Source organism: Haliotis rufescens, unplaced genomic scaffold (genome assembly GCF_023055435.1).
Source record: "Haliotis rufescens isolate VD_foot unplaced genomic scaffold, xgHalRufe1.0.p SCAF_2, whole genome shotgun sequence".
Taxonomy (NCBI): domain Eukaryota; kingdom Metazoa; phylum Mollusca; class Gastropoda; order Lepetellida; family Haliotidae; genus Haliotis; species Haliotis rufescens.
In genome coordinates, this window is record NW_025963890.1 from 59,841,725 (window position 1) to 59,855,842 (window position 14,118).

Sequence of the window (14,118 nt, forward strand, 5' to 3'; positions counted from 1 at the left end):
CAATGCATGCTCATGACAGTCGGAATCGCAATGTCGACTCTGCATTTGGCTCAGAATTCTTATGAATATGGAAAGGGTTTTGTCGCTTTTATTCATATAATGACAAAAACGAGACAGACAGTGCTCTATTATTCGAACAGTTTGTAACTCGCCCAGTACAGCATACATAACAAATGCATGTATAACAATTAGATTGAAGCATCGGCAATAACGGGTGTGACTATCGTACAAGGGTGTTGAATCTATATCCGTCTCGAGCAATCCGCCTCAACCATTTTAATGGCGGCTATCAATATAGTGAGATATTCATTTTTATTGACCCTGATTACATTACCTAACTAGATCAACAGAAGGATAATGTGTTGGTATTCGTAACAATTAAAGATTCATGAATGATACGACACTACATGGCGATGGCGAATGGCGTTGCGCTGGTCGACGAATTCCTGATTTTACATCCCACATTGTACCATTAGTAAATCGATTCACGTTGGCTCAAAGTTGTAGGCGACAAAAGAAACTTGGAGTCAAGAATACTTTCACATTATTCGTAAACGATTTTGTTTCAATTTTGCACTCATGCGAGACTCACAGAAGTGTATGAGACTCGTAATAATGTTGTGTTTGCGATTCACGTGTTTGTACATAATTACCTACAGACAAGAAATAGAATATGAATGCAGGGAAACCTTTTAATCCGGACGGTACCGTACCAAGTGAAATCGTCCGGATTAACACGTTTCCGATTTAACGAAATCATGGTAATGAGGTAAATTTATAAGCGATTGTGGGCGCTAAACAAATTCATATTTAATTAAATTATATAATATTCCTTTGAATATATATAGATGTCACCAAGATGATTGTCAGGGAGGAGGAGCTGCCTGATTAACGGGGTCCGGACACACGAGGTTCCACTGTACATGGAAGAATCCAACTGAGATGGAGGATGCAATGAGATATCAGTGGACCTGGAACCCAGATACTACACTCAACGTCAGATATACAGAGTGCAATATCATATGAGGTCATAGTGCCGTTGCATGCGTGAGTGAGTGGGTAAATTTGGTTTTGACGTCGCTTTGAGAAATATTTCAGTTATATCACGGCGTGTCTGCTTGGTCTGAGAGGAAAGGCTGACGTGATGCAGGTATTAGACGTTCTGACAGATCTAGAAGTATACGAATCTGGTGTTCGAACCCACGAACAGAGCTTTCTGGCCCTCCTGAGGGACACAACGAATTGATGACTAGGCCACCCGTGCCCCCGGCGTTCATGGAGAAACCGATTTTTCGGAATACCTGAGTTTAAGTGAAGAAATATGGTTTTACGACGTTTGTGTCAATATTCTGGTATTATCGCGACAGGGGACACAAATAACGGGTTAACACTCTGTCCTCACGTAGCGATCAAACCAGGGTCCTGCTAGCGCCATGCGCACTACTGAACCACTGCGCTACGACACTGCTATCTGTAGACCTCCTCGGGATTGTAGTTTAACTCGTAGACTAAAATCTAGTCTCTGAAATGAACATATCGTACTGTAACATAAAAAAACAGTTGTTCAGTTATCTTAATAAAAATATAATAAAAAGGAGCCCAGTGACTCTCTTCATTTTCATTCACTGATACTGCAGTGATCTAGACTTGCCAAACATTATAGACTTGCATGGGCTGTATTTGATATATATTTGTATCAGGGTCTGTAAGACAGACTATTTAACTCGATCTACTCACTGTTATACAGGCGGGGCCTTGTCAGCTACTATAATGTGGTGCAGTGTTTTTCCTCACGTTGTAATGTTTGTTAATGTAAAACATAATATTCTATCAGTATATTATGCACAGGTCATTATTATTATTTATTATTGAATATTTCTAATGAAAGTATATAGTATTGCTGCTACTGCTGCTACTATTACTACTAATAATACATACAATTCACTATCTCACATTTACATCTGACGCCGGGTTATCACCTAAGTCATTGGATCAGTGTGCATCCCATTTGTTTTCTTACATCCCTGGGCCCAATTGCACAAAGCGATCTTAGCGCTACGACTATTGTAAGCCTATGTTAAAGCATTGGAGTAACGATCGTCTTAGCGCTAAGATCGCTTTGTGCAATAGGGCCCTGGGCAGTATCAGTTATTAAACATTTGTACCGAGAATCGTAACCAAGGGTCTGTGTTGAATTGCTATACACTTACTTTTAAAACTATATTTCAGGTATATAACAGTGAGTGAGTGCGTTGGGTTTAACGCCACTTTTAACAGTATTCCAGTCATTTCACGGCGTGTCGGCTTAATATTGGGGGAAAGCCCGAGCTGATGCAGGTCTCAGACGTTAACCACTTCGGTGAAACCCACGAGCACGGGTATGGTGCTGACAAACCTAGAAACATAATCGGGGCGAAGCGGGATTCGAACCCACAATCATAGGTTTCTCGCGTGTCCAAGGGACACAACTCTGCACAGCGATTCGCGTCGCCTTAGACGGCTGGGCCACCCGTGCTCCCTGGTATATAATATAACACACCAAAGAAGAGGTACTTTGACCTGCTGCCTTCAAGACGAAGCAGGATTAACTTGTTTCCATCAGGAAAATTCTGAGACCTAAAATCATGATGCACACGCCCGCGTCATAATTTCCGTGTTTTAGGTCTAGAATGTGTGGATATTCTTTTAAACTAGTTCCAAATGCTACGAAGCTCCTATATAAGTTGGGAAAGTTGCAGATACGCAGTTATACATACATGTATTATGCAAAACAAAGCGAAATAACGCCAATCTACATTTCGAGATGGATGTGATCAAAGCGTGATATTACAAATCTCGCGAGACATCAGTGTCGTAGTTGTATTATCTTGTAATGTAATTACACGAGGACATGGTTTTCAGAAAGTAACGTGCTTTTTGTCATTGAGTTTAACTTAATGTGTTACATTGAAATGAAGTAAAATATCAAGAAGGTCAACACGTCATGATGACTGATACGTGGTAAGTCGATATGGTAATCGCCTGTCATTGTAGTCATGGCTTTAAAATTAATCATTTATGTTATCCTCCACAAGTCGCTGGAATTAATAGCCGATAAAAATGCAACGCTTTGTCGAATGTAACTTATATTATCCTAGAAAATAGAAAATGATTAAATATTAATGAACATATATATTGCTTAGTACACAGGCGATGTATTGCCAGGACTGATTACATATATTAGACCCGTGAAGATCCGGGGTAGAATAGGTCTTCAGCATCCCATGCTTGGCGTAAAAGGCGACTATGCTTGTCGTAAGAGGCGACTAACGGGATCGGGTGGTCAGTCACGCTGACTTGGTTGAAGCATGTCATCGATCCCAATTGCGTAGATCGATGCTCATGATATCAATCACTGGATTGTCTGGTCCAGACTCGATTATTTACAGACCGCCGTCATAAAGCTGGAATATTGCTGAGTGCGGCGTTAAACAACAAACCAACCAATATATATTAATTACAGTTGTTTCCGTTAGCATTGTCATTTATCCTCTGCTGTAACTGTAGGCCAAAGGTGTTTGGGTGACATCTTCAACAGAAGCAACTTCGAGCCATTAACGTTGGACAATTCGAGACTTATGTAGAACACAGATTCGACTCTATAACAATTTTTACGATCATTTGAACTACATATCACAGTTATGTTCTTATTATCTCATCTGTCTCGAACCATTGGTTATCTCCAAGTGCGATCCCTTCAAAACGATATTAACGAAATGTATTCATGTGTGTTGGGTTATCGCTAATTAAAGCCTCTCTCAGATACGGTAGCAACTCGCTGCGCATACTTTTGTCCTTTAGCAGAGTAAGGACATGAACACATACGTAAGTTAGCATCCTAGATTCGGTCCGATTATGAACCTGGGTTTGTCAACACCGACTTCTGTTAAGTAGCCTATTTATAACATAGAATCTGGAGGGATGAACTAAACATTTTACCATTAAGCTACACAATCGCCACTGAAAGCTTCTAGAAGATGATAGATTGCTGAATATACTTTAAATATATACGTACAGTTGTGACATTATATAAACGTACATAGGACTCCGAATAAACAGTATTTGAAAATATCGATGTCCCCTCATTATACATGTACATTGTTAGCACAATTATCAATAAGTGAGTCAATGATAGGATTTTTATCGTTCTTTTAGATACGTCCAGCTGTACCACGAATAGGGCCACAGAGAACAGGTTACACACGTTGCGCCCACATGGGAGTTTGAACCCTTGACGGACCTTCACTTTAACTGCAAGCTTCGCGCTGATTTTTCATTGATATCGAACAAATATTTATAGACATAATAATAATGTAGCAAGTTAATGTGAATTTAACATGCCATATTAGTTCATATATTAGTATGCAGTTTCATATTACATACTCGGAACTTGTAATGTTTTGGAGCTTGCCACCTACAAATAATCCCATGCCGTCGTACCCCGTCAGCGGAACAGGTTGCTTATAAGATCATTCACTGATTTGTCTGGAACAGACTCGATTATTTACAAGCCGTTGTGATTTGGCTGGACTGCTGCTGGCTGAGATGTACAAGAAACAAACAGACATGACGTTATATACCTGTTCTCTTATTCTTTAGGCCTGGGTTTCTTAGTTTGTTTGTTTGTTTGTTGTGTAACGTCGCACTCAGCAATATTCCAGTAATATGACGGCGGCCTGTAAATAATCGAATCTCAATCCAGTGATTGACATAATGAGCATCGATCGAAGAATGGGGATACGATGACATGCATCAACCAGGTCAGGGCGCCTGACCACCCGATTCCGATAGTCGCGTCTTAATTACGACCAGCATGGGTTGCTGAAGACCAATTCCAACCGGATCTTCAGAGGGGTCTAAGGCTTGGGATTGATTGATGTCTTTTTACGAGTAAGGTACACCTGACACGAGTCTTCATCAATATAAGACAGTATTAGCAATCACACGCTTCAATCACATAAATCAGGTTGCAATTCATTAGTTTCCACCCCTGTGCAATGAAGGAATCCCTTCGCGTAATGACACGGGCTGGTGTGACGGCTATGTACACACTACCAGACTTTGCCCACACGGAGGTTTCAAGTCAGCACAGGTACAAGAAAAATGTCAAACCAATATCAACCCAAGACTATCCACCTGTACGTTTTACCCTCGCGATTATTGTTCAATTGCGTTGAAGCCAAAAGGCAATTATTTTGCAATCAAGGCATATAAACAAACTCTTCATCAAACCAAACCATAAACGATGGGCGGACATGTATATGTCCTTTCCTAAATGCCACATGTACATGTCTTTTAAATTGGACCCCGTTTCTCAAACCCATGATATGCATCTCAAGGACGCATTGCCCTTTAAACATCACGCCATAACTAACGACTTGAAATTAAAATTTCATTAATTGGACTAACAATCGATTTTTTTGCGGTGCCATCCTGATCATTCCATTATCTTGATATACGAATCTACTTTATCATTCTCTTCTTATCTTATCATTTATCAGCCTGACTCTGCTAGCAGAGGCCACAATCCACATTTAAAAACCCACGCCACCCACATCTGTTGACCAGGCTTGGCGTTCTCCGGTCAATAACTGCGTCTAAACAATAAAAAAACTCTTTTTTCAGTATAACGTTTACGTACGACAGCCAATATATATCCAGTTATCTGGGTAATCTATATCTGATTCAACATTATTTGAGCAATTATATTGACACTGCACTGCCAGTTAGAAAGGTTATGTTTTCATGTTGTGTAGAGAATTAGATAGTCCCTACTGCTTGCGTTTCACCACAGTAGCTGATGACAAGATAAAACATTGTTATACAGGTAAAAAATAGAATGCTAAAGGTTATTGATCATTAGGCATAACACTTGTGCTGAATATTCCCGCAAGACAAGTGCAATTCTGACTGCAATCATATTTCGCAGTTTTTTGTTATATCACTTGTTATAACATTGTTATTATTAGTTATTACTTGTTATTAATATACTGTCCTTAAAACCTATGTACATTATTTATCTTTATTTGTCTGTTGTTAAAGTCAGCAATAATCCCCATGATATGGCCTGTAAAATATTCGAGTATGGAACAGATAAACCAGTGATTGATATTAAGAGTAACAATCCACGCCGTTGGAGTATAATGAAACGCAATAAACTAAGTCGCCAAACTCTCCATCCAAACAAATCATCATCTTCATCATCTTCATCATCTTATCGGTATCGTCATCATCATCACTTCACAAACACGTTCTTAATTTACTGTTATTGACATACACATATTTCACCTATTGAGTTTCAATAAATAATTACACATTATCATGTACACGCTCTTGTATATATAACGAATCTACTTACCTTTCAATGCTGACAGCTGTTAGATTGAGTATAGATGCTAGGGCTGATACCATCTCCACCGTACCAGAAAGTTTGCAGAGTATGGGTCCAATCTCCCAATGTCCTATAAAGTACCTGGATGTTTCAAAGGGAACACAGACCAAGAGAAATAGAAGATCCGCCACGGCCAAACTCACCATAAACGATGCTGTAACACTCCGAGATTTACGGTCGCCCACCATTGCAAATATTACCAATGAATTACCAATTAATCCTATTAAAAAAGCGATGCCATAGACGGATACAGTTGGAATAAAGTGGGGTTCTTGGAGCCATGGCTTCTTCAAATTCTCTATATCACCCTCATAGTACAGAGAGTAGTCACCAAATGGGTCCAACATAGGTATATCAGGATCATCAACAAACACAGAACTCAAGTTAGTTAAAGTTGAATTAACTCCTGGGGTTTTCCAATCTGTTCCGTTCATCATGGCAATTTCGGAATTTCCGCTCGTATTAAACATTTTACTTTAACTGCGTAAAACGAGAGAAGTACGTGACATTCCACAAGTCGATCACTATTACAAAAGTTTCCAAGTGCTAGAGATCGCAAGCTTCTACATCACACCAGTGAACATATTCCCGTATTGCTTCCGTGGTGATAAAGACGCTGCATTACAATAGGCATCCCTTCAAAGAATGGGACGTGCCACTGAGCTGATCGAAAATCAGCGCGGTGTAGATGGCTGGTTTCGAGCGAACTATTTATCGAGTGGTTGGTTGCCTCTCGCCGACACCTGCTAAATATTAGCCCGTGGATTCGGGAATCACATGTGGCTCGAGCTGGAGTTCTCTCGCAGTAGAAAAGGGGCAAATACCATGTCCGATGCACGAACCAGTCAAAATCTGCAAGAGATAATATGAGTTTTTGATAGCTGCGAGAGATTCTAGTGCCAGAGGCTGATTCACAATCATTTCCTATGTTAGGGTTGAGTTCAAATGCGGAATATAGCTAAAGGCAAACTGGTTAGAAATTCGGTTTCGTGTTTACATAGTGTCATACAAATATATAAATATTTTAAACCATGTCTTTATTGTGAAAAGGAATGTTGAAATGCAGTTGTATAAGTAACTAAGTGCATAACTGAATTTACATATGTTTCAACTAATTAATAACTAATAGCGTCACTAATTAAACTTTGACTTATTAATCTGTCTGTCATTACTGAATTCTAAACAATTATAGTGATACACGCATAAAGGTCTTGCCTGGTGATGTTTAATATTGTATTTAATTTTTATAGGTCATTCTATAATATGCATGTATATGGGGTGCAAACGTAGGGACATTTCACAAAGTAATACCTCTTCACCTACATTGGTTAACCTAACACGAGAAATATGTAACCCTACAATACACATAGCTAAGCTCAATATAATCCTCATAAACCTTCATTGTTGAAATACTGCGGATGGGATGCTTGCCCCGTCGCCCTGGGACACGTGCTGGGTGTTTTTCGACTTCATCCTTACGCAAAGATAGCACTCGCGCGTGTACCGTAAATGGCCTACTTATGTGCGGCATTGTGTATAGTTTCATGGCCCAACAAATGAATGACACAAGCACAACGAGAGCACAATAAGACGCACACGTGTGAAAGGCGTTAAAACTGTTTCAAGCCTTAGCTCGTATCGTACCTAACGGCTCGTTCACTTGCTTCAGCATATTCAACAGTCAAGCATCACACGTCGATGCGGGGCATTTGTTAATGATGGTTCCAGTGTTGATGTATGACTTCAACGTGTTCGACCGAGTGGATGTTTATGTGTAGGTGTGTGGTCACAATGCAAGCTATATGCGCGTGCTCTCCTAGGTGGACGAGTTCAGATAGATTGATAGATAGAAATAATGTTCCAGGACCAATTACCTGTAGATATTGGTTGGGTTAACGTTACTGATTATTCAGGATGTATAAATATGCAAGAATGTCGCGATCGTTATCATATTGGAAGGTGGGTGGCTGTTGGCAATCAAGGCATACACTTTGCAAATGTGGGGTGTTAGGTGTATTTAGGAAGGCTACTATTTATACTATTACATGGACACATCTACTGGAGCTTGTTTGGGACGGCCAGTTGATATTCTTGCTGGCGGGAGACATAAAGTAGTAAATTAATGTTTTCGTAGCTAGAACTTGTCTAACGGATACCCGTACTGCAGCTGCTGTTGTGCATGTAGTTGGCTATGCATGTTACTGTGTTGATGGTATGGGTTTTCGGTTCATAATTGTATTGTTAGGCATTTCGCTAAATCTGTGTTGTTGTCTAGATGGATATGCACACACGCACACGCATGCACACACACACACACACACACACACACACACACACACACACACACACACACACACACACACACACACACACACACACACACACACACACATATATATACGTGATGTACAGGAAGATGGGCATACAGGTGAGCTGATATATGGTACATGTAAGTTGGATATATATTTGAGTAGGTATATAGGACGTTGTATATATATAGGTAAGCTGGTATATGGGAATTCGAAGTTTGGTATTTAGGTAAGCTCGTATATTGGAAGTTGGACATATTGGTGAGCTAGTATATAGTACATGTAAGTTGGATATATATTTGAGTACATGTTGGATGTATATGTGAGTTGGTACATAGGAAGTTGTATATATATAGTTAAGCTGGTATATAGGAAGTTTGGTATTTAGGTAAGCTGATATATAGGAAGTTGGACATACAGGTGAGCTGGTATATGGTACATGTAAGTTGGATATATATTTGCGTACATGTTGGATATATATGTGAGCTGGTGTACATGACGTTGGGCATATAGGTGCGCTGGTGCGTATGAAGTTGAATAAATGGGTGAGCTGGTATGTAGTACATGTAAGTTGGATTTCTAGTTGAGTTGATATATAGGAAGTTGGATCTATAGTTGAGCTGGTATATTGATGGTTGGACACGTCATCAGCTACGCCACACAATGTAAGCATCAGATCCTCATAAGTCTAATCTTAAGAAATGCAGATGGTTCTGCGAAACCATTTTACCCCGGAATAAGGAGTTCCGAAGATGAATACACGTATAGTGAAGCGGTGGGGTAGCCTAGTGGTGAAAGCGATCCCTCGTCACACCGAAGACTCGGGTTCGATTCCGTGTATTTTTTGGTTTGGTGTTGGTTTGGGGTTTTGTTTTACGCCGCACTTAGCAATATTCCAGCTATATCCAGTGCTTGATAACATGAGCATCGATCCACACAATTGGGATCGATGACATGCTTCAACCAAGTCAGCGAGCCTGACCACCCGATCCCGTTAGTCGCCTCTTACGACAAGCATAGTCGCCTTTTACGGTAAGCATGGGTTGCTGAAGACGTATTCTACCCCGTATCTTCACGGGTCGTGTTTTATGATTAAGGGATGCACATATAACATTATTGAGTGCAGCGTCCGTCTGTCAATGAAATAATGTAAGCTAATCAAACAGAATACCCACAAAAAAAAACGAATATATATGTAAGATTTACTTTATATTGTACGCAGTCGTTATACTTCTTGTTCAATACATATTACAAAAGAAAATAAGGAAATGTATCTGCATACTATTATAACAACAACGAAGGCCATTCACAACGTTACGTTTACTAAAGGAGTGAAATCTCGAGTAAATCTGCAAAAGGTTTCAATTTCATGTCAAATGTACGCATAGAATTTTTTCGTAAAACTATGTCAGTTACATGTCTCCTCTGAAGGCGATCAAACGAGTCAAGACTTTGGAAAACAAATAAGCTTAGCAGACTTCCCTTAGCCGTTCCCAGGGGCCTAATAGGGGAGAAATTGGCGTTTAAGAAATTCAGTGAAGTTCGCAATATAAAACAAACTCATTTATTTTGATCAGAGAAACTTTGAATGTAGCAGTGTTATATTATACTTTAGGTGTCTGCAGTGAGTTGAAGTAGAATAATTAATCAGGTCTGTACGTGATTACAACTGCCGGACACTAATTTAGGCTTTTTGAGGTTGGAGGCTGAAACAATCTAGTTTGACGTACGAAGTATTAAACCAATGTTGATGACTAAACGACGAAAAAGATGCAAAGTTCTCACATGACAATTACGACACGGTACAATAAGACTGTTAGCCCTTTGAAAGTCGTTAGACGTGCCCCTAATATCTATTATGTGGGTTATAAATGTCTAAAGTTTGACATTCTGTCAGTGCAGTTAAGGACGACAAATGCAAAACTCTGTAACAAGTTCCATGTTTTGTGTATTTTTTACCATGGAACGACAACTCTATTCAGTGAGGCAATCATTATTGCGAAACCACGATAAAAGACTGACTTAATTCCAATTTCCAGAAAAATGGGAATTCAATTCTGAGATGACAAACATCACGGTTTGGCTGTATTGGGGCAGAGGGCATCATTCCGTTGGAGATATTCATAAGTTATATCACCTCGGGCAATGGAGGTGAGGGGATGCCTGATCGTATTAACTGTGACAAATAATGATTACATGTGAGGGATCAACGAAAACAACATATGAGGGAATACACGCATACACTCGCACGCACGCACGCACGCACGCACGCACACACGCACCCACACACACATACACAAACAAACACACGCACACGCAGACGCACACACACACACACACACACACATACACAAACAAACACACGCACACACACACGCACGCACGCAAACACACACACACACACGCACCCACACACACATACACAAACAAACACACACACGCACACACACACACACACACACACGCACGCACGCACGCACACACAAACACACATACACATACACACAAACACACACACACACATATATACACACACAAACACACACACCAAAAAAAACACAACAACACACACGCACACGTATATATAGGTAAAAATTAAATAAGCGGAGTAAGATTGAACACAGTTTTAATTGGCTAGCGCCTCCAACTCGTATCACGTATGAGTCTCATCAGGCCATAACTGATAGTTGGAAATAGAACTTTACTGTGCGTTTTCTATGCATGGACTTAGATCTTTACTGTGCTTTAATATAACTATATATATTATAATATTTATGTATGTATGTACGTATGTATGTATGTATGTATGTATGTATGTATGTATGTATGTATGTGTGTGTGTGTGTGTGTGTGATTGTGTGCGTGTGTGTGCGCGCGCGTGTGTGTGCGTGTGTGTGTGTGTGTGAAAGGTGGAGCTTATAAGAATAAAATTCCATTAAAACTACTTCATCTGATATACATAACAAAGATATTGTGTTTTGTAAGGAGCGGTACACATATATGTCCGTGTTACTCGTGGGTGTATCTGTTGATGTCATCTCTGCATGCATGAACCAGAACCATACTGTGGGTATAGGCAATGTGTGTTGTTACTGTTGCATAACGCATTTTCCATGCAACGTTTTATTTTTGTGTTTTTACAAAATAAGTAAATCTAGAATACCGCAAGGTTACATAGTGTCATTCTGACAACATTTCGTTATAATTCAATGCGTATTTAGCTATTCTATATTGACACTTTATATTCGGCAGATGTAAGTAGCTGATAAGATGGACATTGTTTCAAATCAAATTGAACTGTGTGGATGTGACTGTAGGTAATTGCAGTCATTTATAAATGATGTAATTTGGACAATTAATTTTGTATTTGGCTATTGTTTGATACAGTTCCTATTCGAGAGAAGTAAGTAGCTGATAATATATATCTCTACTCCATTTAATTGAAATGTGTCGATACGACAGAAGGTAATAGCATTCGCGGGTAAATGTCACTCACTCTACCAACGTTGCACTTGTTAATCTTACGCTGAAATAGTAGTGGGCATTTCGTTCATAGCAAATCACAATACTTACACTGACTTTCCCGCTGCCTACTCGGAGTGAATGTCACTGAGGGATTCACGTTAAGTAACGTACAAATAGCAAACGTTGTTCTCTTCGTGCTGTGTCATTGTGGGTCAGGAGGTTTTGTACTTGACATTTGTCCAATCCCAAACAGAGCAGCCCGTTCAAGGTTGCGCTTAATGACAAGACACTCTCTGGGCAAATAGATGAGATGTTTCTGAAATATAATTAAGAAATATAGTTGGAATACTTCTGTTAAAAATAAATTGAGAAAAAACAAAAAGTAATTCTGATTCTACAATGACAATTATAAGTCTTCTTTTTTTAGGTCGGATTGAGCAATCGTGCATTTTCTGTCTCATTCATATTTAGAAATAATCTGTCGTTGTGATTTTTTATTATGCGAGAAATATTTTGATAGCTGTACTAATGTGTCAGGTGAGACGCCCGCAAAGAAATACAAATCCCACCAGCGGATAATAACGGATATCAATTCAAAGAAGTCGCACGACCTTTGGAATAATAGAATTGTTTGACGAGCGAATGGGGTTTAATGTCACAGTCAATAATATTTCAACTACACACGGTGCTCTGCATGCCCTGGTGAAATCCGGCCAGTACACTAGAGAGCATCAGCCGTTTAACGTGTGCAGGACGATCTTGGCTGTGGAACTGACACCAGTGCGCCGATGATTTGGGATCTTCATAAGATGGAGTCTGTTATACATTCATCGTTTCTGAGTGCGCTCATCCATTGTGGACAACCGATCCTCAGATTAACCGCTGATCATGTAACAGCGACACAACGTAAGATTCGGCCTCAGACATAAAGGGGTGGTCGGGTAGCCTAGTGGTTAAAGCGTTCGCTCGTCACGCCGAAGACCCGGGTTCGGTACCCGACATGGGTACAATGTGTGAAGCCCATTTCTGGTGTCCCCTGCCGTGATATTGCTGAAATATTGCTAAAAGCGGCGTAAAACTATACTCACTCACTCTCCACTAATATATTGGAATGTCATCAGATATCAAATACATAAACAAGTCAAAAATAATAATACACAACGTCGAAGCCAGAGATTATCTCGATTGTTAGCGGAAACAAATTCCATAGAGCACAAAAGGCAAAATAGCGGTGAAATATATAAATATATAAATATATATATTTATTTCCCACGTGGTGAAGATGCCGTGATATTGGTGGAATATTGCTAAAAGCGGCGTAAAACCAAACTCACTCACTCACTCATAGACATTAAACGTCAAAGCCAGAGAATAACCAGCTCCGATTATCCAAAAGCTCCGTAAAAGGCAAGAGTGCGGTGAAAGTTATATGAATGGATCATTGAGAATCAGTGATGACATCAGGTGTCAGCGAAAAGGGTGAGCTACCCTGCCCTACCGGTACCACCCGTCATTCGCACAATTTGTTTGATAATGTAAGAAATAACGTTTTTGCTACTCGGATTAAGAAATGATATTATCATGATTAAATCTTTAAGAAGTTACTGGTGTTAGGGGTTACTTCTTAACGTGTGACGACATGTTCCCTTCTTAACGCGTGACATGCTTACTTCTCAACGTGTGACATGCTCGCTTCTTAACGTGTAACGACATCCTCACTTCTTAACGTATGACGACATGCTCGTTTCTTAACGTATGATGACATGCTCACTTATTATGTGACGACATGTTCACTTTTTAACGTGTGAAGGCATATTAACTTCTTAACGAATGGCGACATGCTCGCTTCTTGACGTGTGACATGCTCGCTTCTTAACGAATGGCGACATGCTCGCTTCTTGACGTGTGACGACA

General features: G+C 39.8%; 1 protein-coding gene across 1 annotated transcript in view; it reads right to left on the minus strand.

The window, feature by feature from the left end:
* The window catches only part of LOC124142033 (QRFP-like peptide receptor), a 95,486-nt gene extending 88,354 nt beyond the window's left edge, over positions 1–7,132 (minus strand). Inside the window, exon 1 of the mRNA XM_046510280.2 lies at positions 6,398–7,132. Coding sequence (XP_046366236.2) covers positions 6,398–6,900 — 503 coding nt within the window. The 5' untranslated portion in view covers positions 6,901–7,132. The remainder of the gene's footprint in view (positions 1–6,397) is intronic.
* Positions 7,133–14,118: the final 6,986 nt, after the last annotated feature.